Here is a 19,768-nt window from a genome sequence, read left to right as displayed (position 1 = left end):
AGGCATTTCTCCCGGGCATGTGCAATAGAAAATGCGGATCCAGCCGGGGAAAAAAACGTTTCATTGCACGTCCTGTCCGCTCAGCGGACGGCAAAATCTTGGCGGATCCGTAAAAAAAGGATCGAACGGATGACCATCCGTCAAGATCCGCCGTTAATACAAGTCAATGGGGAAAAAACGGATCCGCCAACAAAAATGGCGAATCCGTTTTTTTGCAAAACGGCGGATTTTGACTGATGGGGAAAAACGGATGTGTGAAACAGGCCTAAGGCATTATCCGTCAGGTTGTGCGTGACTGCTGCTCTGGATGTGACTAGAGCCTAAAACCTACATTATTTTCTTGCACCGATATAAAAGTAAAGTGACTTAAAACTTAGGTTGGACATCCCCTTTAACGCCGCGGCCGGCGTCACTCGGGATTTATGTCGCCTCTCGGTACAGATGTGAGATGCGGAAATCACTCAGTTCCGGAGTGTGAACTGTTCTCACTGCAGATATTTCCATCCACACAGAAACCACCAGAACTTGTTCGTCTTCTGTAACCACAAGTATTGTCAGTGAGAAACCGCCGCAGCGTCACGAGGAACAGGGCAAGCGGATAGCAGCCGATGAGGAGCTGAAGCATCACCAGTGTTAGGTGGAAAACAACAGCTTGGGCATTCAGTAATAAACAGATTTTATCATGGAGAGCGAGCGCAGCTACTACGCACAGTACACCCTGCATCGCTGTGCATCCTGCTGATGGGCTCCTCTCCCTGGTAATGTATAAAGTAAACAGACCTGTACATTACCAGGTGAGGAGACCATCAGCAGGAAGCGCGTTTGCAGCAACCTGAGCAATGAACGGCCATAAGGGAACACTGACCGACTTGTACACAGTCAGTCGCTGCCTTCATAGGTAGAAATCTGTTCTGGTGGAGCAGATTGCCTTTAGTATCGGGAACATGCCTGATGCCCCTCCACAAAGCTTGCCACGTCCTGGAAATAAGAACGTTCCGAGTTTTGGGTCATTTGCAGCCCCCTGAAGTCTTGTGTGTCTTAACCTGCAGATTGGCAGATCCAGAATGACGACAACAGAAAAAAAAAAAAAAAAAAAAATTAGAGACAGAAACCATCTACTCCCAGTTGCCAATTATTGCTTGTCAGTCGCAGGAGATCTTTCCTAAGTGCTCGGTCAGAATTTGTCAACTCACAGAACATTTCTATATGGATTATAGCATTAAATAAGAGGTAGGAAAGGAAAATTGTGGGACTGGGGGGGTTATGGAACTGGAGAGGACGTGCTTCTGTTGCAGTTTTATTACCCAAAAATGAGCAACAGAAAAATAAGGCCTGCAAAGAGGTCCTCACACCAACACTGGTTTTGAAGTCTTTGCAGGGTGGTAAATCACTTACAGATGGTTAGTGGGAGAAGGCCACCGACTGGCATACGTTACAACAACGGCCTGCTCCTCCATCTGAAGTGTATGACCACCTTTAAGGCACAGGATCAAAAAATCTTCTCTGGTGGGCAGGGACTGTGACTATTGGGACCCAACTGGTTACAGAAACTGGTGTTACTCACCTGTCCTGGCTCCAGTGTCGGGCTTTACTTCTGCTTATATCAACAAATCTGAACTCAACACCCAGGACTCCATGAGGCCAATTCAGGTGGCTGGACGACACCGGAGTACTCAGGACATAGAGCACCCCTCTTTTCCAGGAGCTGGCCACTTGGACTGTGTTGCAGTCCGGTATCTGGTTATCTTCTCAGCTACTCCTGACTAATCCGGGTACTACTTCCAAGCTTAGTCCAGAAGTTAATTCTGGCTACTGCACTCCCAGCTCATTGCGTCACATGCGAACAAACTCATCTCTGCTATCAAGGTACCTCACAATTAATTCATTTTGGCTATCCGGTGCTATACCTGTGTGTATTCGCGCTTTTGCAGCAAGACAGCAGTTGCCTACACATCTCTGCAGTCCCAGTACAATCAGCACATCTAGCTCAGCTGTATCTATTGCTTCCAGGTCTGCTTGCCCATCTGCCGTCCTACTGGTCCTACCATGCTGTACTGGTCCTCGCTAATCCACCTTCTGCAAGACCATCTCTGCTGCATCGTCGCCTTCAGTCTGTGCTGCTCACCCTGACCTACAGCTTAGTAAGTCCACCTCACAGAGGTGAGCCCATAAACAACCGGGGTCCCAAAGCCCCCCCTGTGTGAATGGAGCAATAATTTGTATGCATGACAACGGTATACTGCCTCTTGGGGTGGTGCTTATATACAAGTGTTACGGTTCCCATAGAAGTTAATGGAGGTGTTCATGCGTGTGCTCTACTGCTCCAGTCAGAAATCTTGTAACGTTTGTTCTCATCATTGATGGTGATCAAAGCGAACGTACAAATTATCACCCATCTGAACAATCAATATCTGCCGTCATCGGTGGCCTTGTCTGAGCTCTCACTTCTGCAATGCAAATCTGCAGTTTTGGCATGGAGCGACCGACAGCAAACAAAACTATGGAAAGGCAAAAATTACACCGGATATCTGCCATCGAGCGGCGAGTCCAGTGAGATATCACGACAGGGTTCGACAGCTGGAAATGGATGTAATCTGACTGTTGATCCACCCAATCCCTCTAAAGTTTGACCACACTTAAAGGGGTCCAGGATTAGAAAACAAGTCATCTTTCTTTGAGTATCAGCTTCATCCCAGTCCACTGCTGCAAGGCCAACAGCAACGTGTCTGTATTGTGGAAATGCTCATTTACACCAACGTGATGTAATCTTCACAATGAAGAGAGCAGAAAACGTAAAGACGTAATAGCTAGTTTTAAAAGGAAAGAAAAATAAGCAAAGAGCTGCTTCTACGCTTCCCTCCGAGTGGATTTCTGCTGGTTCCATGAAATATTGATCAGAGGCATACCAGGTTCAGAAGCGGCATCCAGAGCGGTGATATGCGGCTGCCACCAGGGAAAGAAGAGGCGGCATCCAGATCGGCTGCCCCCGGGGAAAGAAGGGGCGGCATCCAGAGCGGCTGCCCCCTGGGAAAGAAGGGGCGGCATCCAGAGCGGTGATGTGCGGCTGCCACCAGGGAAAGAAGAGGCGGCATCCAGAGCGGCTGCCACCGGGGAAAGAAGAGGCGGCATTCAGAGCGGTGATGTGCGGCTGCCACCAGGGAAAGAAGAGGCGGCATCCAGAGCGGCTGCCACCGGGGAAAGAAGAGGCGGCATCCAGAGCGGCTGCCACCAGGGAAAGAAGAGGCAGCATCCAGAGCGGCTGCCACCAGGGAAAGAAGAGGCAGCATCCAGAGCGGCTGCCACCAGGGAAAGAAGAGGCAGCATCCAGAGCGGCTGCCACCAGGGAAAGAAGAGGCAGCATCCAGAGCGGCTGCCACCAGGGAAAGAAGAGGCAGCATCCAGAGCGGCTGCCACCAGGGAAAGAAGAGGCAGCATCCAGAGCGGCTGCCACCGGGGAAAGAAGAGGCAGCATCCAGAGCGGCTGCCACCGGGGAAAGAAGAGGCAGCATCCAGAGCGGCTGCCACCAGGGAAAGAAGAGGCAGCATCCAGAGCGGCTGCCACCGGGGAAAGAAGAGGCAGCATCCAGAGCGGCTGCCACCGGGGAAAGAAGAGGCAGCATCCAGAGCGGCTGCCACCGGGGAAAGAAGAGGCAGCATCCAGAGCGGCTGCCACCAGGGAAAGAAGAGGCAGCATCCAGAGCGGTGATGTGCGGCTGCCACCGGGGAAAGAAGAGGCGGCATCCAGAGCAGCTGCCACCGGGGAAAGAAGAGGCGGCATCCAGAGTGGCGATGTACGGCTGCCGTGGTGAAGTGCTCGTGGATTCACACAAGGATGGAGAATGTACCAAGAGGAAGTACCAGAATGAGTTGTGCAGAGCTGCTCTGAACATAAAAGCTGGGTCCTACTCCTAAACGCACCTTCCATCCAAGGTACCTCAAGGGTGAGAGGAGATATCTGCAGGGAACGTTTAATACTTAGAGACACTTCTAATCTTTTCTCCACCACTCCAAGCTTCTGCCTGGCAGCTGCTCTTCTCAGCCCGTGGGAGGGTTTCCAGCCCAGCACAAGCTGCAATGTGCCATAAGCTGCATCTCTGCCAGGTCTGTGATGGTTCCCATTCTGATACATGAAATATCCTTCCTAGTCCCTACAAGTCCGTGTGTGATGGATAATGGACAGAACAGGTGATAAAGGTATAATTGCTGAGGGTCTAAACTCCCATGTTAATGGTGCAATAGTGCGCACGAGACCACCATCCATTCACCGTCTATGGGACCCAGACCATCATAAATCCAGAGAAGTGAAGGCAGAGGTGGTCCGACATCTTCATTCCTTGCCCATTCCCACAGGGAGCATTCATCTTGATTCGCATCATCAGGGGGAGGGTCTCCCAGATCATGAGTGATCACCTATACTATGGATAGGTGATAAATGTTTTGGGACCACCTAATTAAGCATCTATTGGGTGATTAGACCCCTGAAGTATCTACAGACAAAGACAGTAAATGTGATGTGAACAGAATCCAAGTGAGAAAAAGAGGAAGGGGGAAGTCTGGGCAAATTTTGCTTTGATCATCCCTTTAAACACAAGGCCGTAACCCCTAGCAGTGTGAGCCCTGCCCCATAGATGCCAGCTGAATCTATGGTTTCCTGTGATTAGCCTGGCACACAAACACTCCACTTGGAATTTCCGCTGACCAAACGGTAAAATCAGAGCAGCTGTCATGTGTCATCCAGACCTGGGATATACTGTATATCACGCCCATCAGACCAGTAAGGATTACCAGAAAGGACTATCACCCTCATCAGTCCACAGGGAGGAATACCAGCCAGGACCGGCACGCTAATCAGCACCAGTCGGAGGCTCTCATAGCTCAGCGTTGGCAGGAGAGAGGTCTGATGCTTTGCTCGGAACTCACACCAGGAAGAACGCTCCGTCCAGAGATAATATCAGGGCCGTGCAGTCAGTAAGCCAAACCTCCGACCCCATAGCACTGGTCACTACTGAGCATGTGCAAAAAGTGAAGCACAGATTTATCTCGACTAAAAGCCGAGATCCTCAAATCAGGAACAGAACAGGTATTTATAGGACATTACATAACTTTCCCAAAGTATTATGAAATCATTTACAGCCCATCCTGCACTGAACCCAATTTATTATATATTTTAGGAGTCGGTCCATTTTATACAGACTCCACAGCCCTGTAACAAACCCTCGGCTGTGACACATAAATGGAGGACAGGATCTCCATCTCTAGATGTAGCAATGCTTCCAGTCACTGACAGCAGGCAGAGATCTTGAGCAATGGTGATGAGGTCAAACAAACACGTTAGAAACTTGTAGTTTCTGCAAACAATACACAATGATTATCCGAGTATCACAACTCTCCAGAGGTGGCCCCCACAGATGGGAGAAGAGACGGCCATGGAAAACCCCTCTAATGAGCTGCAGTATCAGGGACTGTCACCCAACAAATGAGCGGCGCAGCACACTCGCTTGGGGGAGTCAAGACCCCAACCAATATATTCTCTTGTAAGGATAAGCTGCTACATATCACCATTATAGGAGGGATTCTCTACTGAAAGAGCAGTGACAGCACAAAGCGTCCTACCTCATGATGTGATGGAGGGTTCGTTTAGTAATGGTGTGCAGAACCCACACAGCTGGACAAAAAGAGTTCCACACTGCACCCTCCCACCTGACACCAGTAGCTCCGCACTGCACCAAAACCAGGAGAGGGCGATAAATACAGAAGTGGTGACGTGTTTTTATTATACCTTTCCTATTATAGTTTCACTCCAGGTTTTGTCTTATAAATACTGACCAAATACTGAATGTGTAGCCTAATAGATCCACCACCAGTAGCTCCACACCACACTCCCTGTCGCTCCACACCGCGCCCCCATCACCCGTAGCGCCGCACCGCACCCCCCTTCACCAGTAGCTCCGCACCGCTCCCCTCTCACCACCCGTAGCTCCGCACCGCGCCCCCCTATCATCCGTAGCTCCACACTGCGCTCCTCTTCTCCAGTAGTACCGCACCGCGCCCCTCTCACCACCCGTAGCTCCGCACCGCGCCCCCTATCATCCGTAGCTCCACACTGCGCTCCTCTTCTCCAGTAGTACCGCACCGCGCCCCTCTCACCACCCGTAGCTCCGCACCGCGCCCCCCTATCATCCGTAGCTCCACACTGCGCTCCTCTTCTCCAGTAGTACCGCACCGCGCCCCTCTCACCACCCGTAGCTCCGCACCGCGCCCCCCTATCATCCGTAGCTCCACACTGCGCTCCTCTTCTCCAGTAGTACCGCACCGCGCCCCTCTCACTACCCGTAGCTCCGCACCGCGCCCCCCTATCATCCGTAGCTCCACACTGCGCTCCTCTTCTCCAGTAGTACCGCACCGCGCCCCTCTCACCACCCGTAGCTCCGCACCGCGCCCCCCTATCATCCGTAGCTCCACACTGCGCTCCTCTTCTCCAGTAGTACCGCACCGCGCCCCTCTCACCACCCGTAGCTCCGCACCGCGCCCCCCTATCATCCGTAGCTCCACACTGCGCTCCTCTTCTCCAGTAGACCTGCACCCCTTTTCCCCTTTTGCCAACAGTAGCGCCGCACTTCGCCTCGTCACCCGTAGCTCCGCACCATGCCCCCATCACCCGTAACTCCATAACGCGCTCCCCGTTCACAAGTAGCTCCGCACCCCCCCCGTCACCCGTAGCCCTGCACCATGCCCTCAGCACCTGTAGCTTCACACCGCACACCCCGGCACCCGTAGCTCCGCACCGCGCCCCCCGTCACAAGTAGCTCCGCACCGCGCCCCCCGTCACACCGCCCCCCCCACCGTCACCAGTAGCTCTGCACCATGCCCCATCACCTGTAGCTTCACACCGCACACCCCGGCACCCGTAGCTCCGCACCGCGCCCCCGTCACAAGTAGCTCCGCACCGCGCCCCCGTCACACCTCCCCCCCCCCACCGTCACCAGTAGCTCTGCACCATGCCCCATCACCTGTAGCTTCACACTGCACACCCCGGCACCCGTAGCTCCGCACCGCGCCCCCGTCACACCGCCCCCCCCACCGTCACCAGTAGCTCTGCACCATGCCCCATCACCTGTAGCTTCACACCGCACACCCCGGCACCCGTAGCTCCGCACCGCACACCCCGGCACCCGTAGCTCCGCACCGCGCCCCCGTCACCGTCACCAGTAGCTCTGCACCATGCCCCATCACCTGTAGCTTCACACCGCACACCCCGGCACCCGTAGCTCCGCACCGCGCCCCCGTCACACCGCCCCCCCCCCCACCGTCACCAGTAGCTCTGCACCATGCCCTATCACCTGTAGCTTCACACCTCACACCCCGGCACCCGTAGCTCCGCACCGCGCCCCCGTCACACCGCCCCCCCCCCCACCGTCACCAGTAGCTCTGCACCATGCCCCATCACCTGTAGCTTCACACCGCACACCCCGGCACCCGTAGCTCCGCACCGCTCCCCCGTCACACCGCCCCCCCCCACCGTCACCAGTAGCTCTGCACCATGCCCCATCACCTGTAGCTCCACACTGCACTCCCCTCCACCAGTAGCGCTGGGGGCCAAAAGCATTCAGCATGAGGCAGCGCCCCCCTAGACCCTACATCACTGTCCTTGGCAGAAAGCAGCAGAAATAAGGTATACCCCCCGAGGATAGCTGTGGAGCAGAGACCCTGCTGATACAGCAACGTTGTACCCCCCCAATGGGAGGACCATACAGGGGGCAGCACCATCCTACAGGACACACTGAGGCAGCCGCTGGGACCTGTAGTGGACCGGGGGACAGCAGACCCTCCACCACCACAGCACCTGAAGCCCCTCAGAAGCAGCTCTAACCCCACAGCTCAGTGTCTGGCGTAAACGCCACATAAAAGACACAGATGACGTCAATAAACACCACAAAGTCAGAGATGGCGTCACGACAGCGTGACGTCAGCGCCACCTACCCCGGGGTCACGTGGTGCCTTCCCTGCCTCAGGCTCCTGGAGCTTCTCTCTCTCTCTTTTGCCTCCGCTGTCCCTCTCCCTCCTCCCCCTAGTAGTTTTCACTTCCGCCGGAAGCTGCTACTAGGACGCTGTCGCTATGGCAACGGGTACTTCCATTCCCTCTCGCAAGACGGCGACCGTGAGCTCAGTGCGTGGGACTTGGTGGAGGGATATGGCTGGCTGGATCTCAGTTAGTCAGGGCGCGGATTTATCAATGCAGATGAAATCTAAAAGCCTAGAGCAGTGATTGGTTAGTTCAGGCATCAGAACAACGCTATTGGCTGTCTGTCACGTCTATCACAGATGTCACTATCTGTCCTCGCCGTGGAGCCATTTTACTGACGTCTCTTACATCGTTACAATGTGATTTAATCTCCAGTAAAATGGCGTTGAGACATACCTGTAACACAAGCCGAGGAGACGGTTTCTCTGTACCGCAGCGTTCTCTTGTGTCACCTTACGTCACAGTACAAAGAATAACGCGTCGGCCATGATGGTTCCGGGCAGAAGTGACTGATAACGATGACAGGAGGAGACTGTGGGGAATTGTGATGCGCGGTCTGGGGGAATCTCAGCGAGTACAACCGGAAGACCGGACGCACGAACCGTCGCTCACACCATAGATAGAGCAACGAGAGGGCAGCGGCTCCCGGGAGCAGTGATAGGAGCGGAAGTGGCTGGATAGAGCGCCGGAAGTGGGAGAAGCGGCCGGATTGTCCTCCTGCAGGCGGAATCTGACGCTTCTCCGGTTGTATCGGCGCCTGGGGCGACTCTAGCATCCAGTGACATGGCTGAATCCTCCGGGACGGCGGTGGGGGGCGGAGCCGCGTCCAGTACCGTGACCACCGAGAGCGAGGCGCAGCCGGTGAGTGACGTCATCACACGGCGAGTGACGCAATCAGCGCCGAGTACATATGACATTGGCTTCTCCTTAAAGGGAGCGCCCTGTTAAAGTGGCTTTCCTACAAATGACATTTCTGTGTCTAATGGCCGAGGGTGCCACCCATGGCAGACTGGGGTCCAGGTCCCTCCACTTTAAATGTCCACTAAAGTCGCAGCCAAATGTGTGACTCCAGGGGTTCCGATGTGGGACGTTCCCGTATGAGGGCCTTTACAGCTGCGGTGCCCTGGGAAACAAGTCCCTGCAGCGCCCCCGCAGGAGAGATGAGGGATTACACCATCCTCATCTCGGGGACCGTCGTAAATCAGGACCCCCGAATCTGGAGGCGCATTCACTCTTTCTTTGTCTCCCTCTGTCTGCAGGAGCCGCGCTCCCTGACCATAAAACTGCGGAAGAGGAAACCGGACAAGAAGGTGGAGTGGACGTGTGACACAGTGGATAACGAGAACCTGGGCCGACGCTCCTCAAAATGTGAGAGGGGACACGACTGCAGGGTTCTCCGGGGAAGGCTAACTGAGGGGGGAAATTAACGGGGTGCATCCAGGTTAATCCGTTCGTGACGACATAATGTCAGTGGGTGACATGGCTGCCAGCGTTGGTGTTTAACTGCTTACCACGCTTTCTGACTGCAGCGTTCAGGTGGTATGATCGGGGGCAGTGGTGGGTAGTCTGCACGGGAGGTGTAATTGGGGCAGCAATGAGTGGTCTGCACCAAAGGAGTAATTGGGGCAGTGATGAGTGGTCTGCACAGGAGGTGTAATTGGGAGCAGCGATGGGTGATCTGCACCAGAGGTGTAATGGTCGGTGGTCTGCACAGGAGGTGTAATTGGGGCAGCGATGAGTGGTCTGCACAGGAAGTGTAATTGGGGCAGTGATGAGTGGTCTGCACCGGAGGTGTAATTGGGAGCAGCGATGGGTGATCTGCACCAGAGGTGTAATGGTCGGTGGTCTGCACAGGAGGTGTAATTGGGGCAGCGATGAGTGGTCTGCACAGGAAGTGTAATTGGGGCAGCGATGAGTGGTCTGCACCGGAGGTTTAATTGGGAGCAGCGATGGGTGATCTGCACCAGAGGTGTAATGGTCGGTGGTCTGCACAGGAGGTGTAATTGGGGCAGCGATGAGTGGTCTGCACAGGAAGTGTAATTGGGGCAGCGATGAGTGGTCTGCACTGGAAGTGTAATTGGGGCAGCGATGAGTGGTCTGCACCGGAGGTTTAATTGGGAGCAGCGATGGGTGATCTGCACCAGAGGTGTAATGGTCGGTGGTCTGCACAGGAAGTGTAATTGGGGCAGCGATGAATGGTCTGCACCGAAGGTGTAATTGGGGAAGCGATGAATGGTCTGCACTGGAGGTGTGATCGGGGGCAGCGATGGGTGGTCTGCACAGGAAGTGTAATTGGGGCAGTGATGAGTGGTCTGCACTGGAGGTGTGATCGGGGGCAGCGATGGGTGATCTGCATGGGAGGTGTAATTGGGGCAGCGATGAGTAGTCTGCACAGGAAGTGTAATTGGGGCAGTGATGAGTGGTCTGCAGCGATGGGTGCTCTGCATGGGAAGTGTAATGGTCGGTGGTCTGCACAGGAGGTGTAATTGGGGCAGCGATGAGTAGTCTGCACAGGAAGTGTAATTGGGGCAGTGATGTGTGGTCTGCACCAGAGGTGTAATTGGGGGCAGCGATGGGTGATCTGCACCAGAGGTGTAATGGTCGGTGGTCTGCACAGGAGGTGTAATTGGGGCAGCGATGAGTGGTCTGCACAGGAAGTGTAATTGGGGCAGTGATGAGTGGTCTGCACCGAAGGTGTAATTGGGGCAGCGATGAATGGTCTGCACTGGAGGTGTAATCGGGGGCAGTGATGGGTGGTCTGCACGGGAGGTGTTATTGGGGCAGCGATGAGTGGTCTGCACAGGAAGTGTAATTGGGGCAGTGATGAGTGGTCTGCACCGAAGGTGTAATTGGGGCAGCGATGAATGGTCTGCACTGGAGGTGTAATCGGGGGCAGTGATGGGTGGTCTGCACGGGAGGTGTTATTGGGGCAGCGATGAGTGGTCTGCACCGAAGGTGTAATTGGGGCAGCGATGAATGGTCTGCACTGGAGGTGTAATCGGGGGCAGTGATGGGTGGTCTGCATGGGAGGTGTTATTGGGGCAGCGATGAGTGGTCTGCACGGGAGGTGTAATTGAGGCAGTGGTGGGTAGTCTGCACCGGAGGTGTAATCGGGGACAGCGGTGGGTGGTCTGCACGGGAGGTGTAATGGTGGGTGGTCTGCACGGGAGGTGTAATCGGGGACAGCGGTGGGTAGTCTGCACCGGAGGTGTAATCGGGGACAGCGGTGGGTGGTCTGCACAGGAGGTGTAATGGTGTGTGGTCTGCACGGGAGGTGTAATTGGGGCAGTGGTGGGTGGTCTGCACAGGAGATCATTGCATATTGCAGGTTATTCTACAAATTCATGTGTCCTTGGGGGGCACAAAAAATGTATTTTTTTTTTTTTTTTTTTTTCCTAAAGAAATCAAAAAACCTTGAATCTCCCCAGAAAATTATTTATTTTTTGTATTAAGAAGGAAAATAAAATCTGCATTGCTGTGAAAATAGAAACGTCTATAACCCATTAAAGGCCGCCCTGTACCCTAGAATCGCTGCTTTACCTCCAGCCCAAAAACACAAAAATATTGTGCTATTCTGAAATAGATAAAACGTCGTCACAGAAACATCCTGACCCCTCGCACGGCCTTGACTGTCAGGCAAAATGAGGTGTAAAATCATTTGATGATGAATGGGTTAATTTGGTGTAGCCTTACCAGACCTCTGTGTATGTGGGGGGGCTCTTTATGTGGGCTCGTGGAGCAGATGTCTGGGTAATCTCTGCTCCGTATGGGTCCCCATAAGAGTAAGTGGCTCTCAGCGGCCGCTCTTCTCTCCCTCCACCCCCCACTCCTGAGAACACATTCGCACTCATGTGATTGGGGGGCTCTGACTTTTGGGAAAGCCGCAGCTCTCATGTTATGCCGCTCCCATTTTCTCTACACGGTGACAGCTCGGACATCTACTGTCAGGAAGCTGCAGTGTGACCCAGGTGAACTGATGCCACTGCGCTGGATCCTCCTCGTTCAGAGGGTCTTGGGTCGGACCCCCACTGGTCGCTCAGTGAGGACCTTTCCTAGTAGAGGCCAAGCTCTTGGCTGATTTGCGATTTATTACCCCTTTATCTCTTCGGCTTCCACAGATGGAGGACAGTAGTGACCAGCACAGCAGCCGTCGGTGCTTTTTATGTTGGATGGTTATTACCACGGCAACATGTTGTTTTCCCTAATGTCCCCAATATGGCTGGTCTGGCGGGTCTCCGTGACTCATCCTGCTCGGCTATATTAGGAATTTGAGCGCCGGTGACATCTGATGGTGGGCGTTCATGGAACGTCTTCATCTGGTTACTATGGAAACAGAGAATTCTTCCCAGATGCTGCCGGGAGATGAGGATGGACTGTCAAGTGCAGGGGACACAGGAGGCTCTTGTGGGCTGCAGCGTGTATGAGGAACATCGGAGACGGTCCCACAGACCTTGACCTGACAGAAGTAATCACTACTTAGCGATTGAATCCTCTGCGGCTCCGATTATCCCTCCAGGCTGTATATGCAGTGATTGGCTGCAGCAGTCATGTGACATACATGCAGATATTGGCAGTGATTGGCTGCAGCAGTCATGTGACATACATGCAGGCACAAGCAGTGATTGGCTGCAGCAGTCATGTGAAGTACATGCAGGCACTAGCAGTGATTGGCTGCAGGCAGCAGTCAAGTGACTGCAGGGACAGAAGAAGTCACCGGAGCAGGTGGAGCGGACGGCCTTTTGAAAGGCAAATATTTTATTTTCAATAAACCCTTTTCTGTGCCAGATTCTGTCTAATCCTGAAAACTCCTTTATGCCCCACCACCATATTCCACTACCTAAAAGCAAGAATCAAATGTATCCGTCGTGCACAGACTACAGGGCAATAGTGAGAAATGGAGACTCTCCACCTCTATACTCAGAAATTGTCTCCCTGTCTCTCCCTCTGTAAATGATGTTGGCAGAGATGGTTCTGCCTCCCTGTCTGTGTAAATTTATCAAGCACCGATAGTACTGGCCTCTCATCTCTCCCTCTGTAAATGATTATGTTGGCAGAGATGCTACTGCTTCTGTCTCTTAATGTAAATTTTTCAGGCACAGAAAGTACCGCTTCCCTGTTTCTCCCTCTGTAATTGATGTAGGCACAGATAAGTAAGCAGTACAATCTCTGTAAATGTTGGCACAGCTGGTACTGCCTCCTTATCTTCCTCAGTAAATTATTTAGATACGGATGGTAAAGGATCCTAAGATCGCTCTCTGTAAATTATGGCACAGATGGTACTGCCTCCCTGTCTCTCCCACTGTAATTAATGTTGGCACAGGTGGTACTGCCTCCCTGTCTCTCTATAAATGATGACGTCACAGATGGTACTGCCTTCCTGTCTCTCTTTCTATAAATGATGACGTCACAGATGGTACTGCCTTCCTGTCTCTCCCACTGTAATTAATGTTGGCACAGGTGGTACTGCCTCCCTGTCTCTCTATAAATGATGACGTCACAGATGGTACTGCCTTCCTGTCTCTCTTTCTATAAATGATGACGTCACAGATGGTACTGCCTTCCTGTCTCTCTTTCTATAAATGATGACGTCACAGATGGTACTGCCTTCCTGTCTCTCTCTCTTTCTATAAATGATGACGTCACAGATGGTACTGCCTTCCTGTCTCTCTCTCTATAAATGATGACGTCACAGATGGTACTGCCTTCCTGTCTCTCTCTTTCTATAAATGATGACGTCACAGATGGTACTGCCTTCCTGTCTCTCTCTCTTTCTATAAATGATGACGTCACAGATGGTACTGCCTTCCTGTCTCTCTCTCTTTCTATAAATGATGACGTCACAGATGGTACTGCCTTCCTGTCTCTCTTTCTATAAATGATGACGTCACAGATGGTACTGCCTTCCTGTCTCTCTCTTTTTATAAATGATGACGTCACAGATGGTACTGCCTTCCTGTCTCTCTCGCTTTCTATAAATGATGACGTCACAGATGGTATTGCCTTCCTGTCTCTCTCTCTTTCTATTAATGATGACGTCACAGATGGTACTGCCTTCCTGTCTCTCTTTCTATAAATGATGACGTCACATATGGTACTGCCTTCCTGTCTCTCTCTTTCTGTAAATCATAGAATCATAGAATGATAGAAATGATGTTGGCACAGATGTTGGTACAGATAGTGCTGCCTCCCTGTCTCTGTCAATAGGTCAGGCGTAGAGTATATACATGTTTCTGTGTAGAACCAGATATGACAGGAGTCTCTTCCCTCCTCTTATGATTCCTGTTTTCTCCTTCAGGCTGCTGCATTTACGAGAAGCCGAGGGCATTCGGAGAAAGTTCAACAGAGAGCGAAGATGATGACGACTGCTGCGATAGTGCTCACTGTATCCGGGGCCACAAAAAGAGGACTCCTGGGGGCCAAGATACACCTCCACCCGGCCACGACAGTGCCGGCAGCATGCAGCACTGAGACAACCGGGGGAAGAGTTACCGAGTGCATCTTATACATTGCTGTTCCCAGTGACCTCTGCTGCCTCTCATGTCGTGACTTGTCTCTCTCCACGATGGTCACACGGGCAGAGAGCGGCTTCTTTATTGATGTCATTGTTTGGAGAGTCAGTGTAGAGCGGATGACCCAGTGGTAGACAGCCCGGCAGGGGAGGGTTCACTGATGAGACCCCATTATGTAGCTGGTCGTTCTCGCACATGTGCTCTGTCATTCTCGCCCTGATGATATCATGGCTCCTCCACTGGCCTCTAACTCATTGAATGTACGTGCATGGCGCCTCCCGGCTGATATCCAGCGGCTCCCGTAATCGCTTCTAATATAACATCATATATCCAGCTGAATGTATTTCTAGAAATTCCCTACATCTGCCTTACCTAAATTATGCCGTGAGAACTCTGTGACTTAATGTATTAGAATGTGAGGAAAGTCCCCTTAAAGGGGCTCTCCAGGGTTGGAAAAATATGGCTACCTCTTTCCAAAAAGAGCGCTACCCTTATCTGCAGGTTGTTGGTGGTATTCCAGGTCTGCAGCTTTCACTTCAATGGAACCAGAGCTGCAGCGTCCCACACACAACCTGTAATGTTTCTTTAAGAAGCCAACCATGTGAAAAACAAAAAACACTCTGAACGACCCCTTTAAATTTTTCGCATGTTCATAGTCCCAAAATGGAGACCCCCTTTATGTTATCTCATGATTCCCACCATGTCATACCACATTTTTCCTGTAGAGGCCACTGCAGGCAAACTGCCCTTGTCCAGCATCACCGGCGATCACTCGCAGCACATCGTTGTAAAAGGGGCTAATAGGCAAATTAAAGCCCCCTTAATATTGGTTGTCACCCGCTCTTCTCAAATTCCTGAACGACTCCAGGTCTTTTGTTCATTTAGTGTAAGAGGGTGATGCCCTTAAAAAAAAAAAAAATTACACGACACCAGAATTGGTGCCAAGGCAGCGTTTGGTCAACCTGACCCCAGCCGTAGACTGAACACAACTGTGGGACTAGTGGTGGGCTCAGTCTGCGGTTGACCCAACGGCTTGGTCCTTTATTTCTCCACTCCTCTCTCTGCACATATCCGATCAGATAAGTTTTGTTGTGATGCACATTGATATAAGGTTGAGCTTCAATGACCTTAGTGACCCCGTTAGCATGGGTCCCCTCTATATTACTGTTCCGTTCGCTCTTTATAGAAATCTGTATATTGTGGTTTTATTTTTATTTCTTCTTCTTGGAATTAAATGATTTCTGTTTGGTATCCATGTCCTGAAATGTTTCTTCCTCATCTATTCTATTGGGGTTACCACCTTTAATTTTGTGTTACAGCTCCTCTGCAGATTTGTGTTTCCATAGTTACAGGCACAAACAAACCCCCAGAGGAGCTGAATGAGATTTCAAGAGAATATCAGTTATTGTTGCAGAGGTCATCGCCTTCCTGTACTTAGGGTACGTAAACACTCAGTTCCTTCCTTGATGCGGAATATCGCTACTTCTGCCCATTATATGACTTGAGTCCGGCATTTTTCTCCAGTTTTTCCATTCACAGACTCAGTCCCTAATTTTCAGTTGTCTTTCAGTTAGTAGGTAGAGATTAGCAGCTGTGATGTCTCCCACAGACTGTCATCAAATATTTCTGCTCCCCTGTCTAGCTAGCACATGTACAGAAATACTGAGCAGTGTAGCTGTAAATCCAGAACTTGGGGGAGATAATCATATACTAGAAGCTGTGAAAGCACTGCGCTGTGTAGCTGTGGTTCCAGCTCTGGGGACAGTGAAAAACGCAAAGTATGTGAAGGTCATTATTGAGCTATGCATCTGGCACTTGCGTAACAAAACAGTTCAGTATTTGGTCAGTATTTTTTATCAGTATTTGTAAGCCAACACCAGGAGTGGGTGAAAATTTCAGAAGTGGTGACGTGTTCCTATTGTACTTTTCCTCTGAATGTTCTACTTTTGACTCCCAAATACTGATGTAAAATACTGAATGTGTGACCGTGGCTTGAAGGCCATGCTACAACAGTACTGAGCAGTGCAGCTGTGAATCCAGCTTAAAGGTATGGAGGACATCATACAGCAGTACTAAGTAGGGTAATCATGAATCCAGCACTTGCGTGAGGTAAATGCTAGAAAGTAGCAGCTTGGATCTTATTAGCGTTCAGTATATTGAAGGGGTAAATCCAGAACTAAGGTGAGATAAAGCACTTAGTAGAAAGCAGCAACATGGAGGACATTATACATTGGTACTGAGCAGTGCAGCAGTGAATCCATCTCAGGAGTTAGGCTGGTTTCACATTAGCGCATTTTCAGCGCGCGCACGGCCGGGGTTAGCTCCGCCCCCGAGCCGGCTCTCTGCCCGGCGTGCCCGCCCCTTGCTTGTAGCGCCGCCTACTAGCGGACAGCGGCGCCTGCGATCGGCGCACCCTATCTTTAGCATAGGGTGCGCAGATCGTGCGCAGGCCGTGCGCTAGTTGCGCTTTGACCTGCGCTGCGCACTTTTGACGGTGCGCCGTGCGCGCCAAAATCCGAAAAGTTTGATTTTGGCGCGCACGGCGCACCGTCAAAAGTGCGCAGCGCAGGTCAAAGCGCAACTAGCGCATGGCCTGCGCACGATCTGCGCACCCTATGCTAAAGATAGGGTGCGCCGATCGCAGGCGCCGCTGTCCGCTAGTAGGCGGCGCTACAAGCAAGGGGCGGGCACGCCGGGCAGAGAGCCGGCTCGGGGTCGGAGCTAACCCCGGCCGTGCGCGCGCTGAAAATGCGCTAATGTGAAACCAGCCTTAGATAGAAAACTGTTTGTGAACCAGTTGGTGATTCCACCAGGACTATGTGGTGCTTTTGGCCAGTAGGAGGAGCAATCAATGGCCTTTGCTTTTCAATGGTCGCCGGAACTCACTAAATTAAAGGGATTTTTTTCATGGATATTTATCAAATCAAAGGACGTAAACTTGCAAGAGCAATCACATCCGCAGAAAATCTCTGCACGCAACATATTTTCCCGAATCGAATGATTAAAGATTTTGTTTGCTGTGTGACGAATATGGCTCCCTTATCAGAGTTCCTCCCTAACTTTACACTTGGCCTCTGTGACAGGGTGGAGTTTATAGAGAATAATTTAGGAAATATTTCCTTATTCATGAAATCTGCGCTGAGCTGGTAAGGATTGTCGGCTCTGATCTCTGCACTCCTGGCATCCTGTAACCTCAGGCATGGCGCTCGGTGCGGCTGTGAGCGCGCTTTGCGGCTGCCTCCTGTGGTTTTCTGTACTCTACATACAAGGTTCTTCTGGTGAGTACTGCACTGATGGTTGCTATGGTGGGGGAGTGGGTCTCGAAGATTCTTTGTAAGATGTTGCAGGGGTTAATGAAAGAACTCCAAATTCCGCTGTTTGGAGCCTTAGATGTGGCGTCTGTTTTGTTTCCTCTTCTGCAGCCTCTAGTTATCACTGTACATCACAGCTCATCTGATGGAAACAACTCCAGACCTTTGCTCTTCTCTGAACGATATTCCTGGTTTATGACCAAATCAATGCTGAACTTTCATCTGGTCATAGATCAACTTAAAAGATTAATAAACGAGAGAAAAAGGTCTCGGCAGAGAACGAGCTCGCTGCCCAAGTCACAGCTCACTCATTGTGCCGTCTGCTATGTACAGTGATACATAGAATTTGTGACCACTCTCACACATTACCTTTTCTGTGTTCTAAAACACTTGTAAATAAAGTTTTTGAAACAGTTTTTTCATGCTGCTTTTACTGCATTTTTTACTTGCACTTTTAGGAGACTTTTTTTTGCAAGTGTATGCAGCGCTATAATAAAATCCCCACTATCCCAGAAGACTAGCGACTTATCACAGGATAGGTAACTTGCTGCTTAACCCCCGAGAATGGGGGTCTGAAATGCCTTTGGGAAATATATGGCGTCTGCTCCACCGCTTCATGTGTTGTCTATGGGATTCCCGGGGGTCTCGTATACAGAAAATAGAGCTGTTGCCACCACCCAAGTCTACCATGGCATTCTATAGTCTTGATCTCTGGATCGGTGAAGGGTCCCAGTGGCGGGTGGGTTGAGGCCTCAGGGAACCTTAGTAATGGCTGCTAATCAGCTGCTCGTACTTGACAAGAAAATAATTGGGTGTGGTATGTGTGGAGATCTTCGCAAGCATTGCTTCTAGAGAAGAATATCTGCATACATTAATCACCCTCCCGTAAACGGAGCCCCATATGGCTGAATAGTACAAATCCCTCTGTGCAACCTCCAGATCAGGTACATGAGAACTTCAGCACACTTTGAACTCCACTTCTATAATGAGACGGAGACACAGCATTCTGCAGTATGCTATGCACTGTGATACACAGAGGCTGTAGAAACCACCTACTATACTTAGAAGTAGGATTGTCATTCTGCAGCTTACCATATATTGTAATACGTAGAGGCTTCAAAGGCCACCGTTTAATATAATTATGCAGTATGCTATGTACGATGATACATGGAGGTTGTAGAAACAGCCTACTATACTGAGGACCAGAATGTCATTCTGCAGATTCCGATCTATTGTGATGGGTAAAGGCTGTAAAAGTTACCTTTTACACTAAGAATCAGCGTTCTGCTGTCTGTGTCTGTTTTTTATAAAGGCGATAAATGCCACCTTCCATACAGAGGAGCAAAACTACGGGGTGGGCCATTTTATGGATACACCTAAATAAAATGGGAATGGTTGGTGATATCAACTTCCTGTTTGTAATAGAACAAGAAAAATTCAAACCCAAAAAAGGGAGCACCTCAAATGCATAAGAAATATACAGTATATATACCAAATATATGTGTAATACATAATTTGAATTTTTATTATTCACCAAAAAAATACATACAGAGCAAAACACATATAGTATAAAAACAATTAAAATTGCATCTGTGTGCAAAGGAGACTCAAGACCAAATGCCACACCTCAGTATAAAGGCAATGGCAAACCACAGCAGGCTCCCATAAAAGGCCTGTATGTATTTTTTGGTGAATAATAAAATTCAAATTTTGTATTACACATATATTTGTTATATATTTCTTATGCAATTGAGGTGCTCCCTTTTTTGGGTTTGACTTTTTCCTGCTCTATTACATGTCTACTTGCATACCCTGGTGAGACCTCTTGCTCTTACAGTACATATAAATATACATTTTTCTGGTGGTGCCCTCCATTTACTGTGTAAACTTCCTGTTTGTGGCACATTAGTATATGGGAGGGGGGA

At 50.8% G+C, this 19,768-nt stretch overlaps 2 protein-coding genes across 6 annotated transcripts in view; one reads left to right on the top strand and one right to left on the bottom strand.

Annotated features, from left to right (window-relative positions):
• MGAT1 (alpha-1,3-mannosyl-glycoprotein 2-beta-N-acetylglucosaminyltransferase) overlaps positions 1-8,556 on the bottom strand; it is a 28,561-nt gene extending 20,005 nt beyond the window's left edge. For 3 of the 5 annotated variants that reach the window (XM_073561290.1, XM_073561288.1, XM_073561286.1), the window contains exon 1: positions 7,981-8,214. The gene's annotated coding sequence lies outside the window, so the exon portion shown is untranslated. Of the gene's footprint in view, positions 1-7,980; positions 8,215-8,419 lie in introns of those variants that run through there. The other 2 variants (XM_073561291.1, XM_073561287.1) reach the window with 1 other exon arrangement.
• Positions 8,557-8,750: 194 nt separating this feature from the next.
• PPP1R11 (protein phosphatase 1 regulatory inhibitor subunit 11) lies at positions 8,751-15,783 on the top strand. Its single transcript, XM_073561294.1, has 3 exons — positions 8,751-8,884; positions 9,283-9,391; positions 14,319-15,783. The coding sequence occupies exons 1-3, from the start codon at positions 8,807-8,809 to the stop codon at positions 14,489-14,491; spliced, it is 360 nt and encodes a 119-aa protein (XP_073417395.1). The 5' UTR covers positions 8,751-8,806; the 3' UTR covers positions 14,492-15,783.
• Positions 15,784-19,768: the final 3,985 nt, after the last annotated feature.

This window comes from Dendrobates tinctorius, unplaced genomic scaffold (assembly GCF_039654945.1).
Source record: "Dendrobates tinctorius isolate UK_male_01 unplaced genomic scaffold, ASM3965494v1 ptg000315l, whole genome shotgun sequence".
NCBI classification, from domain to species: Eukaryota; Metazoa; Chordata; class Amphibia; order Anura; family Dendrobatidae; genus Dendrobates; species Dendrobates tinctorius.
This window is presented reverse-complemented; position numbering and strand designations above follow the sequence as displayed.

Bases quoted from the DNA above. Each gene is read 5' to 3' on its own strand.
- PPP1R11 (XM_073561294.1), top strand. From the start codon at position 8,807: ATGGCTGAATCCTCCGGGACGGCGGTGGGGGGCGGAGCCGCGTCCAGT. The intron at 8,885-9,282 runs GTGAGTGACGTC...CTCTGTCTGCAG, and splicing joins CCGAGAGCGAGGCGCAGCCG to GAGCCGCGCTCCCTGACCAT. The intron at 9,392-14,318 runs GTGAGAGGGGAC...TTTCTCCTTCAG, and splicing joins GGGCCGACGCTCCTCAAAAT to GCTGCTGCATTTACGAGAAG.